The sequence below is a fragment of the Vidua chalybeata genome, chromosome 25, assembly GCF_026979565.1.
Source record: "Vidua chalybeata isolate OUT-0048 chromosome 25, bVidCha1 merged haplotype, whole genome shotgun sequence".
Classification (NCBI taxonomy): Eukaryota; Metazoa; Chordata; class Aves; order Passeriformes; family Viduidae; genus Vidua; species Vidua chalybeata.
This window is the reverse complement of record NC_071554.1, coordinates 4542552-4555762: the sequence shown is the minus strand read 5'-3', so window position 1 is coordinate 4555762 and position 13211 is coordinate 4542552. Positions and strand designations below refer to the sequence as shown.

Genomic DNA, 13211 nt, shown 5'->3' with positions numbered 1-13211 from the left:
CGATTGGCTACCGGCCGGCAGAGCGGCGCTCCCGGATTGGGCGGCAGGCGGCGGCGCGCGGCCCGGCGCGCGGGCGGGCGGACGGGCGGCGGCGGTCCCGGAGCGGCGCCATGTGGAGCGGGCACGGTGCGCGGGGCCGCGCGGGCCGCGCTCGCCGCCTCCGGGGGACCCTCCGGGGGACCCCCCACCCTCCGAGGGGGCCCGCTTCCCGCGATGGCGGCAGCGCTGGGAAAGGGGGTTGTGTGCCCGCCACCGCGTCACGGTCCCTCTCTCTCCCCCCTTAGGGAACTTCGATGGCGGGTACGGCAGCATGGGCGGCGCGGGGCTCCCGGGCGGCTACACGCAGTCCCCGGGCGGGTTCGGGTCGCCCGCCGGCGGCCAGGCGGAGAAGAAGCAGGTAGGCCGGGCGGGGGCCGCGGGACGGGGCCCGGGCCCGGGGCCGGCTCTGACGGCCCCTCCGCCCCTTGCAGCGGAGCCGCTCGCAGAACATCGTGCCCTGCACCGTGTCGCAGCTGCTGGCGGCCGAGCAGGTGGACGAGACCTTCCGGATCTGCGACGTGGAGATCTCGCAGGTGGGCGCCGGGGCGGTCGCGGCCGGGGCGCAGCCGGGCCGGCCCGAGTGACCCTTCCTCCTCCTCCGCAGGTCACCGTTGTGGGCATCGTCCGGCACGCCGAGAAGGCGCCCACCAACATCCTCTACAAAGTGGACGACATGACGGCAGCCCCGATGGACGTCCGGCAGTGGGTTGATACTGATGTAAGCATTGGATTTGCTATGAACCGGCTTCTTTAGCAGCTTTGGGGAGCAGCGGGTGGAGAAAAGCTGTAGAATTATACAGTGTCTCGGATCGTTGATGAACACCAACTCCCTACTTCTCACAGAGCTTTTTGAATCCAGAAGGTGTGGCTTTTCTGGGAAGTATTTTAGGGATAACATGTCCCTGAAATCAAAGGGAGATCCTGCTGTAGCAGAGGTCACTGGTGGTGTATATGACTGTCTGTCTGTTTAGTAAAGCTGAGTGCACTTGAACAGTTTTGGGAGGGTAATCAGGCAGAAGTTTAGCATGACATAGGAATGCACGTTGTTTGTGCTTGCTTGAGATGAGCCTTCTTTGCTGAGTTGCTTCTTGTGACAGTTGAGAAATGGAAACATGAAACAGCAAACCTCTGTTTTTCCCTGTCTGTTAGGAGGCAGGAGGTGAGAATGTTGTGGTACCTCCAGGAACTTATGTTAAAGTGGCTGGACACCTTCGGTCCTTCCAGGTAAGGTCATGTTACTGTGTGTGAGTCTTGTAGGACTTGTAGCACTTCATGTACCACATGTAGTTTAAATATTCAGATAATGGTGTATGTGCATTAAGGCAAGGTGCAGTTAATTCCCAACTGGTTAGAAAGAGGAGTGGCTCTGTCTCCATTGTCTTTCAAAACCACATCTCTCCCCTACTGCTTGCTTGCTCCCAGTGGGATGGGGGGGATCAGAAGGGTCAAAGTGAGAAAAACCATGAGTTCAGATAAAAGCAGTTTAATAAGTAAAGCAAAACAAGGAATTAATTCCACACTGCCCATGGGCAGGCAGGTGTGCCTCTTCCTCCTTCTTTCACCACTTTTATAACGGAGCATGACACTGGCTGGTCTGGGTTCTCCCGTGGGGGATTGGGGTCCCAGCTGTTTCCCCTCACAGCTCCTTGTCCCCTCCCAGCCTCATACTGGTGGAGCTGTGTGAGGAGCAGGACAGCCATCGGCTCTGTGCAAGGGTTGGTGAGCAATGACTAAAACATCCCTGTGTTACCAACATTTTTTCCAGCACAAGTCCAAAACCATGCTACTGTACCCCAGCCAAAACCAGCACAAGATGTAGGTCAGAACGTTTTGGACAAGCTGTATGCAGAGAAGCTCTCTCCCCGCTGCTGTCCCACAGTCCTGGAGGAAATGGCTGGGTTGGCTGTTAGGCATCATTGTGTTGCTGTGCTGTAAATGGTTTTCTTTGTTTTGTGTTTGGGTTTTTTTTTCCTCTGAAAGAATAAGAAGAGCTTGGTAGCATTTAAGATCATGCCTCTGGAAAATATGAACGAGTTCACCACACACATACTGGAAATTGTCAATGCACATATGATCCTCAGAAAAAGTCTTATGGTACGTACAAAGACCCTGATTTTATTGTGACCCTTCCTGAGTGACTGGTGATCTCCCAGAAGAGGGACCTTTCACTGGGAAAATTCCCTCATTTTGGGGCTGGAAAGCCTAAAGCTGGGCAACACTGAAGGTGTAACAGGAGTCCTGGCTTCCTTGCAGAGAGATTGCAATCCACTTCCATAAGAAGCTATTTTTACTTACTGGCTTAGAAATAACAGTGAGTCTTTAACTCTGGGGGCTTGGGCAGCCTGGGTAACCACAGCACTTTTATTCTCCTAATTCCAGTCAGCATCAAGAGTGCCACAGTCATTTTCCTCCAGTGCGATAAGTGACATGGGGGGCTACGGTGGAGGTGGCAGCCTGCCAGTGAACGGGCTCACGGTGCACCAGAGCCAGGTGGGTGTCAGCAGCTCTTCTGGGAGCCCAGCAGTGGCAGCAGAGGCTCCTCCAATGTGATCTAGTGTGGTTCTTGCTCATCCAGGTGCTGAACTTGATCAAAAGCTGCCATGTCCCAGAGGGGATGAGTCTACAAGACTTGAAGCTCCAGCTCCACAGTATGAGTATGTCAACGATCAAGTAAGTGTGTAGAAATGAAGGATGCTATGGAAATCCAGGCAGTCCTTCCAGAGGCAGAGAGAACAGTGGACAAGCCCAGACACTCACCTGTGAATCAGGGTGGGTAATTCAGGTGGTCCCAGCAGCACAGGAGCCAGAGCTTTTGAAAGATTCACTGCCCTGAATGAGCTGTTGCCAGTTGCTTTGCTCCTTGTTTTCAAAACAAGCTGTTTATCAGTTCAGTGGCAATGTACTGCAGTGCCTCAGTAGCATTTCTCCTGTTCAAAGACTACCTTGCTCTCTGCACACTGATAAAAATCTAGGAATAGTGTCTTCTACTTCACTGTCTCTTACAACATCTTCTTGAGATTTAAAAAAGTAGTCATTAGCTTCCACGACCTTTATATGTGTGGATGCCAGCCTGGTCAGGGAGAGAGAAATGGCAATCGTTTCTCACAGTGGCTTGGGAGAATTTTTAGGGAGCTGTAGGAATGTAATAACTTCTTAGTCTAAACAATATGCAGGTGGTGTTTTTCCACCTTGCTTTTCTGTTCCTCTCAAGGACGGTGTGTGAGAAAGATGTTTTTTATTAATTAACCAATCAACTAGAATGTGTCGTGTCGGTCTATTTAAGCCGAAGTTTCCCTTTCATTAAGGCCGCCTTTTATTCCTGTTCACGCGGTGTCCTCATCCGTTCTTGTGTCATTCTTGGGCCAAGGGTGACGTGTATGTTCTGTCCCCTCTGGAGCAGAGTGGTGGGTACTACTTATGAAATGCAGAGTGGTGACTCAAGCAGAGTCTGAGCTTCAGGGGGAGCACACTGCCATAGCTTTGGAGAAACTTCCTGTGTCACTTAAACTGCCCACAGGACAGAGACACCAAGAGCTTCCCTTGGCAGCTGCCCAGAGGGAACTGTGGGGATGGGGTCTGTAAATGGGAATCACCTGGCAGAAAGGTGGTGACTTACCTCCCTTTGCTAACTAATTGCTAAGCAGTTACCAGCTGTGGGGTTTTTCTTCAAGGCAAGCTGTGGAATTCCTCAGCAGCGAGGGACACATCTACTCCACGGTGGATGATGATCACTATAAGTCAACAGATGCCGAGTAAAATTGCTTCCATCTGATTTTAGTTCCAAGTAAATGTTTGTCCACGTTTCAAGATACCTTGCTGAGCTCTGCTACATGGAGGGTGACGTTTGCTCTTTGTGGGAAGTCCTGGTTATTTGGTGAATGCCAACTCCTTGGAATTCAAGGATGAGCAGAACGTGTGTGATTCTGGTAATTGGACCTGATTCTGTACTGTGACCATGTGGCTGAAAGCATGAACAGACATGAGAAAACTGAACTCCTCAAAGCTTGAGAGCTTTCACTTTGTTTTGGCTCCTTAGAAAGTGCCTGTTAGAAAGAAGAGCCTCTTTATGATTTGTCCTTTATTTCTAGAGTTGTTTCTCCTAACTCAGCTTCCATTCCATTTTCTTCACAAAGTGGATAGCTAAGAGTAATCTTCCACTAATGTACAGCAATCATGACAAGATGTTTTTATTGTTTAGTTTGTGCACTTAAATCTATATTTGTACTAGAGCTGATCTTGTTAACTAGAGCTTTTGAACTTTTTCAATAAAATGTTAACTTGAGGCACCTTGCGTCATGTATGACTCTAGAGGCTTCTCTGCCTTGAAGAAGAAAACTGCATAACAAAACCTGGGGATAAAAGCACAGCTCATACTTTCAGTTACCTATTCTTATTTTTTTCCTTAGCTTTTTACTTTGAAGGTTCAAACTGAAGTGAATGTCTGGCCAGTAAGAAATTAAATAATTGTACTACTGAAGAAAACAACGTGTATCAGTGTTCCAAATAGGGCCAGAACCATTTCTACCACCAAAACAGACTTCCCAGGGAAGGGGTCATGGTCCCAAGGCTGCCAGAGCTCAAGAATTATTTGGACAACACACTCGGGCTCAGGCTGGGATTGTTGGGCCAGGAGTTGGACTCAAGTATCTCTCTGGGTCTCCTCCAGCTCAGAATATGCTATCCTGTTTCATAAGACATGCATGCTGTGCTTTCAGCTGAAGCTCAAATGAATTACACCACCGTGTGAAACAAGATTTTATTCTTTAAACCATTTTTAAAGCATAACAGAAAAGCAAATAGGATATAGGTTGATAGTGGTGGTGGATTGAGATGGAGAAAAAGGCTAGACTGTTGCTCCAGCCTGTCCTACCCTGGCTGCCCCTGGAGCAGACCTCCGGTGTCCCAGCCCGCCCTGACCCTCTGTGGCGGGGCCGGAGCGAGCGAAGGTGCCGTGAACAGGGCGGGCTGGGGGGAGCAGCCGGAGGTAGAGAAGGGCAGTGTCCGAGCAGCCCTCCCACCTTCCGAGCGCCCGGGCACCTCCACCCCGCTTCCCGCCGGGGTCAGACCTCGCTCGGGCCAGGCGGGTCAGGACTGCGTGGGCAGGGGCTGTGGAGGGACACGCGAGTCCGGGGCTGCAGGGCTCGGGGTGCTGTGCCCCGGTGCAGCAGAACCGCTGCGGGAGACCTGCGGGGCTGCGGCCGGGAGGAGCGAGCCGGGGCGGCTGCTGCTTCCCGGGAAGGGGCCGGAGCGGCTCTGCCCCCGCCCGGGCCACCGCTGGGGCTGCGGGAGCGGGGCCGGCCCGGGGCGGGCACACGGCCCGGGGCGGGCACACGGCCCGGGGCGGGCCCTATCAGGGAGTGGGGCCAGCTCGTGCCGGCGCCGCCACCGCCGGTTTCGGGCCCGGTCGTGGGGCCCCGATGTCTCCGCGAACTGCCCCGCCGCGGTTCGGGCCGCTGCAGTTGGCGCTGGCGGCGGCGGGGACGGCGGCGGCCACCCTGGACCTGTGCATGGACGGGTGGGTGGCGGCGGGGTACGCGCGGCGCGGCCACCCCGGCTGGGCCGCGCTGTCGCTGTCGCTGCTCGCCGCCGCCTCAGCCGCCGCCCAGGCCTGCAGCTGGCTGTGGCTGCGCTCCGACCCGCCCGCCCTGCGCCCCGCCGTGCCCGTGGCGCTGCTCGCCGCCCTCCACTTCCTACAGCTTGGCTTCTTCTTTAGGTACGGCAGCCCCGCACCGAGTTCCCCGCGCGTCCTCGGGCATCCTCCGACCCCCGCTCCGCCTCAGCCTCTCCTCGGGTGCCCGAGGGTGGACCCCTGTCCTGCCCCACCCTCCCTGGGTGCCCTCAGCTTCCCCCCGGTGCCCGACCCTCAGCAGTGAGGACCTTCCCTCCACTGAGGTGCGCGACCCGCAGCATTTCACCTCTCGGCCCCTCCCTGCAGCCGGGGGTGGCGGTGAGCGGTGCCTTGGCCGGGAGGGCCAAGAGGCTCCCGCGTAGAGCGGTTCGGCCCAGCCCCGGGCTGGAGCCGCATGAAGAGTGTCGGTGGGAGCGAGGGAAGTTTCCCTCGGGCTCTGCTCTGTCTCCCGGTGCTGTTGCCGCTGCCCTCTAAGCAAACGGAACAGCGCCCCGAAACCTCGTCGCGGCCTCGGTGCTCCCGGCAGTTGAGGGGAGCAGCGAGGCCGAACCGGGGGAAGGGAATAATCCAGGCAGGTCCGCTGAGATCGATGCTCAGGTTTTTACGCTTGCACTTCACCCAAGGCTGGGCATCGTGTGGCTACTGTGGTGTGTGGTTTGGGCAGGGGGAAGGAGGGGTTTGGACACAAATCAGTGGGGTTTGTTGTCCTGACAGGAGTTCATTGAGCTGTCAGGGCAGCGTGGGGACCAAGGTGTGTGCTTTGCATGGCCCCTCACCACAGCTGGTCCCCACACAGGTGCATCTATGCTCTGAAAGTGGGCTGGAGGGTGTGCTGGGCAAAGGCAGAGGAGGAGGATGAGCAGAGACACATGGCCTTCCTCTCCCACGACATCAGCATGCTGCGTCTCTTCGAGACCTTCCTGGAGAACACCCCGCAGCTCACCCTGCTCCTCTACATTATCCTGCGGACAAACAAGGCTGAGCTTTCCCAGGGTGAGGGGTCTGGGGCCAAGGGAGGGGGATGCAGGGGTACAGGTTTGGGGGTCAGAGAGGGCTTGGGTGGGGCAGATCAGAAAGGCTGTCCAGGGGCTGGAGGACCCAGCAAGACACTTGCAGTGTCATTCTGCTCCCATATCACTCCTTCCTTTGACATGTCACACTATAGGGTGGACCCCTGTCCTGCACTCATATGCCCCAATGGACCGTGCTGGGCCTGGGGTGAGGGGGGTTGAAGCGATGGGACCACTGTGGTCATTCTTTTATGTGCCCCAGGATAGGCTGTGGGTCAGGTGAGAAATCAGGCACCTTCTGGGGAGTAGGGAGGTGCTGATTTTGGTATGGGTGAAGTACAGGCCGCTGAGCAGGGGCTGTGGTGCCCTTCCCGGGGTGGGGAGCAGGTGTCACTGCAGAGAAATGGGGAGCCCAACAATGTGGGAGCCAGCACTCACCTGCCTGTGTGGGCTGAGGGCTTCCATGCCTGGGAGATGGGCTCTGCAGAGCTGTTCAATCCCAGCATTTCTTCCTCATGTTCTGCACAAGGCCAGGCACCAGCCTGCTTGTCCTCAGGGAGGGCAGAAGGCCAGGGGAGAGATGCAGGTACTGATGCTCTGACCCTGACAGAGCTGCTTTGTGAGCTGGGGGGAACCTCATTTTAGCAGTGGCGGGCAGGGAGAGGTTTGGGCCATCCTTTGATCCCCCCTCAGCATTTTCACCTCTGTGTTTGCAGGCTTGGGGATGGGCAGCGCGTTCCTGTGCGTGTCCTGGTCTCTGCTGGACTACCACCAGTCCCTGCGTTCCTTCCTGCAGGACAAGTACGAGCTGAGCCTGGCCTCTTCCGTCGTCTACTTCCTGTGGAACCTCTTCCTCATCTGCCCCCGCATCCTGGCGGTCGCCCTCTTCGCCCTGCTCTGGCCCTACGGTGTGGCTGTCCACTTCCCACTGGTGTGGCTGGCCATGTTCGTCTGGGTCAGCCTGCAGGGCACGGACTTCATGGAATCACGTGGCCCCGAGCAGCTTTACCGGGCCATGGTGGCTGTGATCCTCTACTTCAGCTGGTTCAATGTGGCACAGGGGAGGACGCTGTACCGCAGCATCATCTACCACGGCTTCATCCTGGTGGACAGCACGCTGCTGGCCCTGGCCTGGCTCTGGGGCCAGGCTCCCTCTGAGGAGCACCCATACCTCCTCCCCGTGGTCTCCGCAGCCCTGCCCTGCTACCTGCTGGGGCTGGGGCTGAGGGTCACCTACTACAAGTGGCTGCACCCCAACGTGCAGGTGCAGCAGGAGGGCAGATACGATGAGGTGGATACCAATGGAGGGAGTGATGGGGTGGAGTTTCGCTCGTTTTTGGAACCAGACCTTGTCAACAGGCGGATGCAGTGGCTCGCCCAGGCCCACTTCTCCTTGTCCCAGCCAGCACAGCAGCACATCCTGAATGGGGCTGCTGCTGTGGAGTCAGCTGTCTGAGGGCAGCTCCTCTAAAGGGACATGAGGGGGGAGGTAGACTTGTTGGTGTGCCCCTGGTTGTGCCCCCCAGGCTGTTTTGGACAGCTGGAGGGAGCTGGCAGAAACCAGGGGTGATGTGGAAACACCCGATGAGTCCCATGGCACTCAGCATGGCTCCCATGGCTGTACCCTCAAGGAAAGCCACAGTGTTTGTGGTGAGTCCAGCACTTCGTGGCATATGGCTGCACTACTGTGTCAACTTTTCTTGTTATTTATTACTAGCTTTTTCAAAAAAGAAAACGAGCACTGGTTTATTTTCTCTGTGCCTCTCCTGTGCCTGCTGCTGCCATTGCTGTGCTGGGTTATGGGTGGTGGGGCAGGGAGGACCTGTTTCCTCCATGGTTGTGGCTATCTGACCTTTCTGTTTCCAGGCAGGATTTTCCTCCTCATGTTAGTTATGGTGTTAAGGTCAAAGCTCACCTGTTATCACTGTGTTCTGAGAGGGCTGGGGAAGGAGGCCTGTACTGGGAGGAGTGGCTGCAGGGTGGCTCAGGGCTTCCAGTTTATTATGGACACCTCATGCTCCCTTGGCTGCCATTCCCACCACCACAGCCTGGGCAGCGCTCCCAAGGCCATGACCAGGCTGGCGTTGGCCACAGCATTTCTCAGCCCTTGGTGGCTGTTGGTGTGGTCAGTGTGCTCAGCACTGGGGTCAGTGCTGTGCCAGCTCCTGGGCACAGACACCCACCACTCCCCAGGTGGGGCTGCCTCCACCCAGCTCAGTGCCCAAACCCAGGCAGGCCCCAGAGCAGCCCCTGCCTTTGCTGTTGCCCAGCTGCAGCTGTGCCACATCCTGGCTGCCTGCAGCACTGGCCTTTGGCTCCTTTCCCCCATCTCCATCACATCTCTCCCAGCAGCCCATCCCAGGAGGAAACGGGGATCTGGATGCAGCTGGAGGAGCAGCTGAAATGGTGTTTCAACAGCTGCTCCTCTAAGCTCAGCCCTGCCCAAGGCCAGCCAGCAACACAGGATGGGAGAGGGGAGTTGCCTTGTGCAAAAGCAAATGGGAAGGGAACATTTTGTGCAGGAAGCACCATGTGCCTCCCCTGGACACCTCAGCAGGGCCCAGGAGCAGGTGCCTGCCCCACTGGCTCCCCAAGAGCATGGGGACTCTGGTGGCTGCACTGTGACCTGTGGCACCCTGAATGCTCCTGGTGCTGCCAAGACTGGCTCGGGCTGTCACAGGGGCAGGGACTGACACAGGGACAGAGAACAGGCTGAAGCACTGACTATAGAAAATAAAGACTTTATTATTTTTTTCCAGTTCACAGGACAGTTCCCACTACAGACCATGAACAGGCAAAGGCCCCACAGCCAGCAGCACCTGAGATCACCCCTCGTACAGAGCAAAAGAGGTGCTGTGGGCTCCAGGGGTCCTACTGCTTCCCACCAGTGCCAGCACAGACATCTCCCCAAGGGCTCTTGGAGGCAACAAATATTAGTGGATCAGGTGGTTTTAAAAGCCTCTCTGGCTGTGTTGAAGCTGAAGGGGAAGCCAGCAGCACCCAGGTGAGCTCAGGTGCTCTGGGCCTGCAGGCTGACTGTCCTTCAGGTGTTCAGGTTTGCTCTCCCATTACCCCTGACCTGACTGTAGCTGAACTGGTAACAGAGACAGGAGAAAATCAATGCTTGGATAGAGATGCTGTTCTTGCCTCAAAAGAGACAGGAAAAGGCTTAAATTCAGCCAGTGGAGGAAAAAATAAAATAGCCAGGTCACCCCTTTATTAACAAACACAGAAATGTACCATCAACCTGCTATTATAAAAGTACTTTACATACATTCAAGGAAACATCATATAAATACCAGTATGAAATGTCAGTGGCTGCGAGTTCCACACTCAGCTAAAATTTTACCAACATCTTAAAATTTCCTTAAAACATTTGAAGTAAACAAACACAAAGCACAGCCAGCTGCCAGGCAGCTCAGGCCTGCAGGTCCAGCACCTGCTGCCAGTGCCTGGGCAAACCCAGCCCATCTCCAGCACGGCTCTGCTCAGCTGCTTCCGATGGGAGCGAAGCACGTGGGCTGCTCAGCCGTGCCGGTGGTAGGAGGTTAAGGCACAGGTTTTAATCCCAAATTCAGCCAGCTGGAGTACGAGATATGCTCCCAACAGGCTGCTGCACAGGCTGGGACAGCTCCCCAACCTGCTCAGGAGACCTTTGGATGGGCTGAGGGATGTTCAGCATCAGCACAGACTCTTCTGTGGCTACAACTGAGTCCTGATCCTCTGGTGACATTTCCAACCCTGGGAGCAATGAGGCTGCTCCTCACCACAGCTCTGGCACTTCACAGGGACCCCAGAGGAACTGGACTCTATGGACCCAGCAGTAAGGGAGCTGGAGCTGCCTCAGCTGCCTTGGAACAGGTGAACACACCTTGGCTCTCCATTTGGTGTAGACAGAGAACATCCCTGGGTCCTGCTCCCCTTTCCAAACCCGCTGCTGAGCACTCCCAGCACAGCCTGTTTGCCCCCTAGGCTCTGCTGGGCCAGCAGCCCCCAGGACAGCCAAAAACCTTTCCCTCTGCTGATCTTCCCAGTGACACCCACAGCAGACTCGATTTTCCTCATGGGATGAGCAGCTCCCACATGGACAGCATGTTCCTGCTGCAGAGCTCCTGGGGAAATACAGAGACACAATATCCACCTGGGATCAGAGCACAAGGCTAACACCTGGCAAGGAGCTGAATGGAAAGCAGATTACTCCTGACTCCAGTGACCACCCTGGAGAATCACCTTTGATTCCAATTTAATTAGACTAAAAAAAAAAAAAAAAAAAAAACCCCAAAAAAACAAACACCACCAACCAAACCCAAAGGGAAACTGGAGCTGGTATGTGAAACAGACCTCCCAGGTCCAGTCCCTGACCACCAGGTATCCAAACCCCTGGCTCCAGGCACCTTCTCCCTCACGGTCACTGGAGCTGGCCCAGGATCAGATGCTCCCAGGGCACAGCAGAGCCCATCCAAAGCTAGCCCAGCAGCTCCCCCTGCACTGATGGAAATTAACCCTCAGTAATTAAAGCCATGAAAGGAATGCAGCAAACATCCCTGCCCATATGGGCACAGCAAATGGGTCAGTGTCCTCCCTGCAGTGACTTTCAGCCAGATGGGTGACGTGGGGTTGATGACCACGATCTGGAGGGGTCTGGGTGCAGCCACAGGTCTGGCTCTGCAGGAGCAGCAGCAGCAGGTTCTGGGGCACAGCATACACCTGTCCTCAGGGCACCTACTGATCTGGTGCCATCATCAGATAGTACATGGGGGAGACCACCAAACGCAGCCTGAGTTGGCACAAAACCAGCCCCTGTGCCAGCCCCAGTCCCCAGCTGGCTGTTCCTGGCCAGGGGAGCTGCAGGTCACTGACTCCAGCCTCTACTCTGAGACAGTTGCAGAAAAATCAGCATCACCATCCCTCCCAAGTGCTCCATGCTGCTGAGTCACAGTGTCTTAGAAAATTAAGTCCCTCTTAACAAGACATTTGTTTGTCACTATGTAGTTAGGCTAATGCAAGGAATATAAGAAAATTGAATCTGATTCTACTAAAAGGAACTTACAAATAGGGTCAGGAACACAGAGGTGAAGGTTATAACATAGCCAGAGCCTTCTCTGCAACATTCATGAGGATTTAGGAATTAGATTATTCCTACTCCAGGTGAGGACTCAGTTCACATCTGAGCAGTATGCACCAATCTGCTGTACCTGATGTTCACAGGTGATTTCATTTTCCTTTGCAGGGAAAATCTGTGGGATCTACAGTCCAGACCAAAGCTGGAATCCAGTGATCTCCTGCTGGCTAAAAGGGCTTCTAAACACATTGACTAGAAGCCACTGGGATCAACTCAGAACACCAATACTTGCCTCTACAAGGAACCACATATCCCAGAAGCATTCCCTTACCTTTATATTTTCCAGTAATCCCACACTGAGGAAAAAACATAAGGACATTGTAATAAATTAACTGTTTTGAACACCCAGGGAAGGAGGACACATTTTACAGCAATAGAGGTATTTTTGACATTTTCGTTAATATTTTCTATGAAAAAAACCCCATAGCTCTTCGGCTTTGCAAAACAAGGGAGGTTTAAGCTCTGCCATCAGCGTTTTCCTATAAAAATAAATTTTTGTGTTTACTTGGGTTCTACAACTAAGCTGAATAGAAAGAAGAAGGCTCTTACACATAAATCTGCTGTTTTATGGCCCCTCCCTCTGGAGGCACCTGCCAGAGGCATGCAGCTGGCTCTCTAAGTCCCTTCTGCAGACAAGCTCTAGCTCTGCTGAGTCTAGGGCTTCTTCACAGGACACTTCTGGACTTGGCAGGGCCCGTGCTCCCGAGGAACGACCTGCTGTCATATTCCATTGTACAGTTTGCATCAGGTATGTTTTCTTCATCAAGCTGAAAGGTGAGTCCCCAAACATGTGAGATTTCTGTCCCCCCAGTAATGGAGAGGGCTGGCGGGAGCTGCAGTCACGTCTTTGCTCCAACTTCTTACAGGAAGTCCAACTCAAGGGCTTGGTGAAGGGACACAAGGTCGGCGTGGTTTGTGATCCTCCAGAATGGCATGTTGTGCTGTAAAGAGAGAGGACAGCCAGGTTTATGCAGGGATTTTCAGCTGAGGTGAAAGCAGGCTGGGTGGAGCTGCAGGGCTGTGCAGTGTGGTGGTTCTGAGCACACCACTCTCAGGACAGACCTCAGTCATGTGCACATCTGTATCTGGAGCCCATCTTATGTGCACAGATGTGTGTGACAGCCACCAGCACTGACTGTCAGCTGCTCACAATGGAAACCTTGGCTGTGAGCTGCTGCTGCACCCAGGAATGCCTGTCCTGGGCTGACAGCTCTGGCACATGCCAGAACGTGTGAAGCCTGCAGAGTCAAGGTCCTGACAGTCATCTTTGCACTTCACTACTAATTAGCACAACTGAACAACCCATCCAGGCCTGTCCAAATCAATCAAACTCTTTGCTCCTTGTTTGTAATCCAGCCTAATGGCAGGTGATGTATTCATCTGCTGCTGTTCCTGAGCCCTGCACACTCCT

At 54.7% G+C, this 13211-nt stretch overlaps 3 protein-coding genes across 5 annotated transcripts in view; 2 read left to right on the top strand and 1 right to left on the bottom strand.

Moving 5' to 3' along the window:
• Positions 1-66: 66 nt before the first annotated feature.
• RPA2 (replication protein A2) lies at positions 67-4321 on the top strand. Its single transcript, XM_053964838.1, has 9 exons — positions 67-126; positions 285-397; positions 471-572; positions 644-757; positions 1189-1263; positions 2020-2133; positions 2419-2529; positions 2615-2709; positions 3711-4321. Exons 1-9 carry the CDS (start codon positions 111-113, stop codon positions 3793-3795), a joined length of 825 nt encoding a protein of 274 aa, XP_053820813.1. The 5' UTR covers positions 67-110; the 3' UTR covers positions 3796-4321.
• A 1093-nt stretch (positions 4322-5414) lies between these two features.
• XKR8 (XK related 8) lies at positions 5415-8411 on the top strand. Its single transcript, XM_053964628.1, has 3 exons — positions 5415-5752; positions 6465-6661; positions 7395-8411. The coding sequence occupies exons 1-3, from the start codon at positions 5457-5459 to the stop codon at positions 8132-8134; spliced, it is 1233 nt and encodes a 410-aa protein (XP_053820603.1). The 5' UTR covers positions 5415-5456; the 3' UTR covers positions 8135-8411.
• Positions 8412-9403: 992 nt separating this feature from the next.
• The window catches only part of EYA3 (EYA transcriptional coactivator and phosphatase 3), a 41380-nt gene continuing 37572 nt past the window's right edge, over positions 9404-13211 (bottom strand). For 2 of the 3 annotated variants that reach the window (XM_053964526.1, XM_053964527.1), the window contains one exon: positions 9404-12741. In XM_053964526.1, coding sequence (XP_053820501.1) covers positions 12661-12741 — 81 coding nt within the window. In that variant the 3' untranslated portion in view covers positions 9404-12660. The remainder of the gene's footprint in view (positions 12742-13211) is intronic. The other variant, XM_053964528.1, reaches the window with a different exon arrangement.

Bases quoted from the DNA above. Each gene is read 5' to 3' on its own strand.
- RPA2 (XM_053964838.1), top strand. The intron at 398-470 runs GTAGGCCGGGCG...CGCCCCTTGCAG, and splicing joins GCCAGGCGGAGAAGAAGCAG to CGGAGCCGCTCGCAGAACAT. The intron at 2,710-3,710 runs GTAAGTGTGTAG...TTTTTCTTCAAG, and splicing joins ATGAGTATGTCAACGATCAA to GCAAGCTGTGGAATTCCTCA.
- XKR8 (XM_053964628.1), top strand. From the start codon at position 5,457: ATGTCTCCGCGAACTGCCCCGCCGCGGTTCGGGCCGCTGCAGTTGGCG. The intron at 5,753-6,464 runs GTACGGCAGCCC...GTCCCCACACAG, and splicing joins CAGCTTGGCTTCTTCTTTAG to GTGCATCTATGCTCTGAAAG. The intron at 6,662-7,394 runs GTGAGGGGTCTG...CTGTGTTTGCAG, and splicing joins CAAGGCTGAGCTTTCCCAGG to GCTTGGGGATGGGCAGCGCG.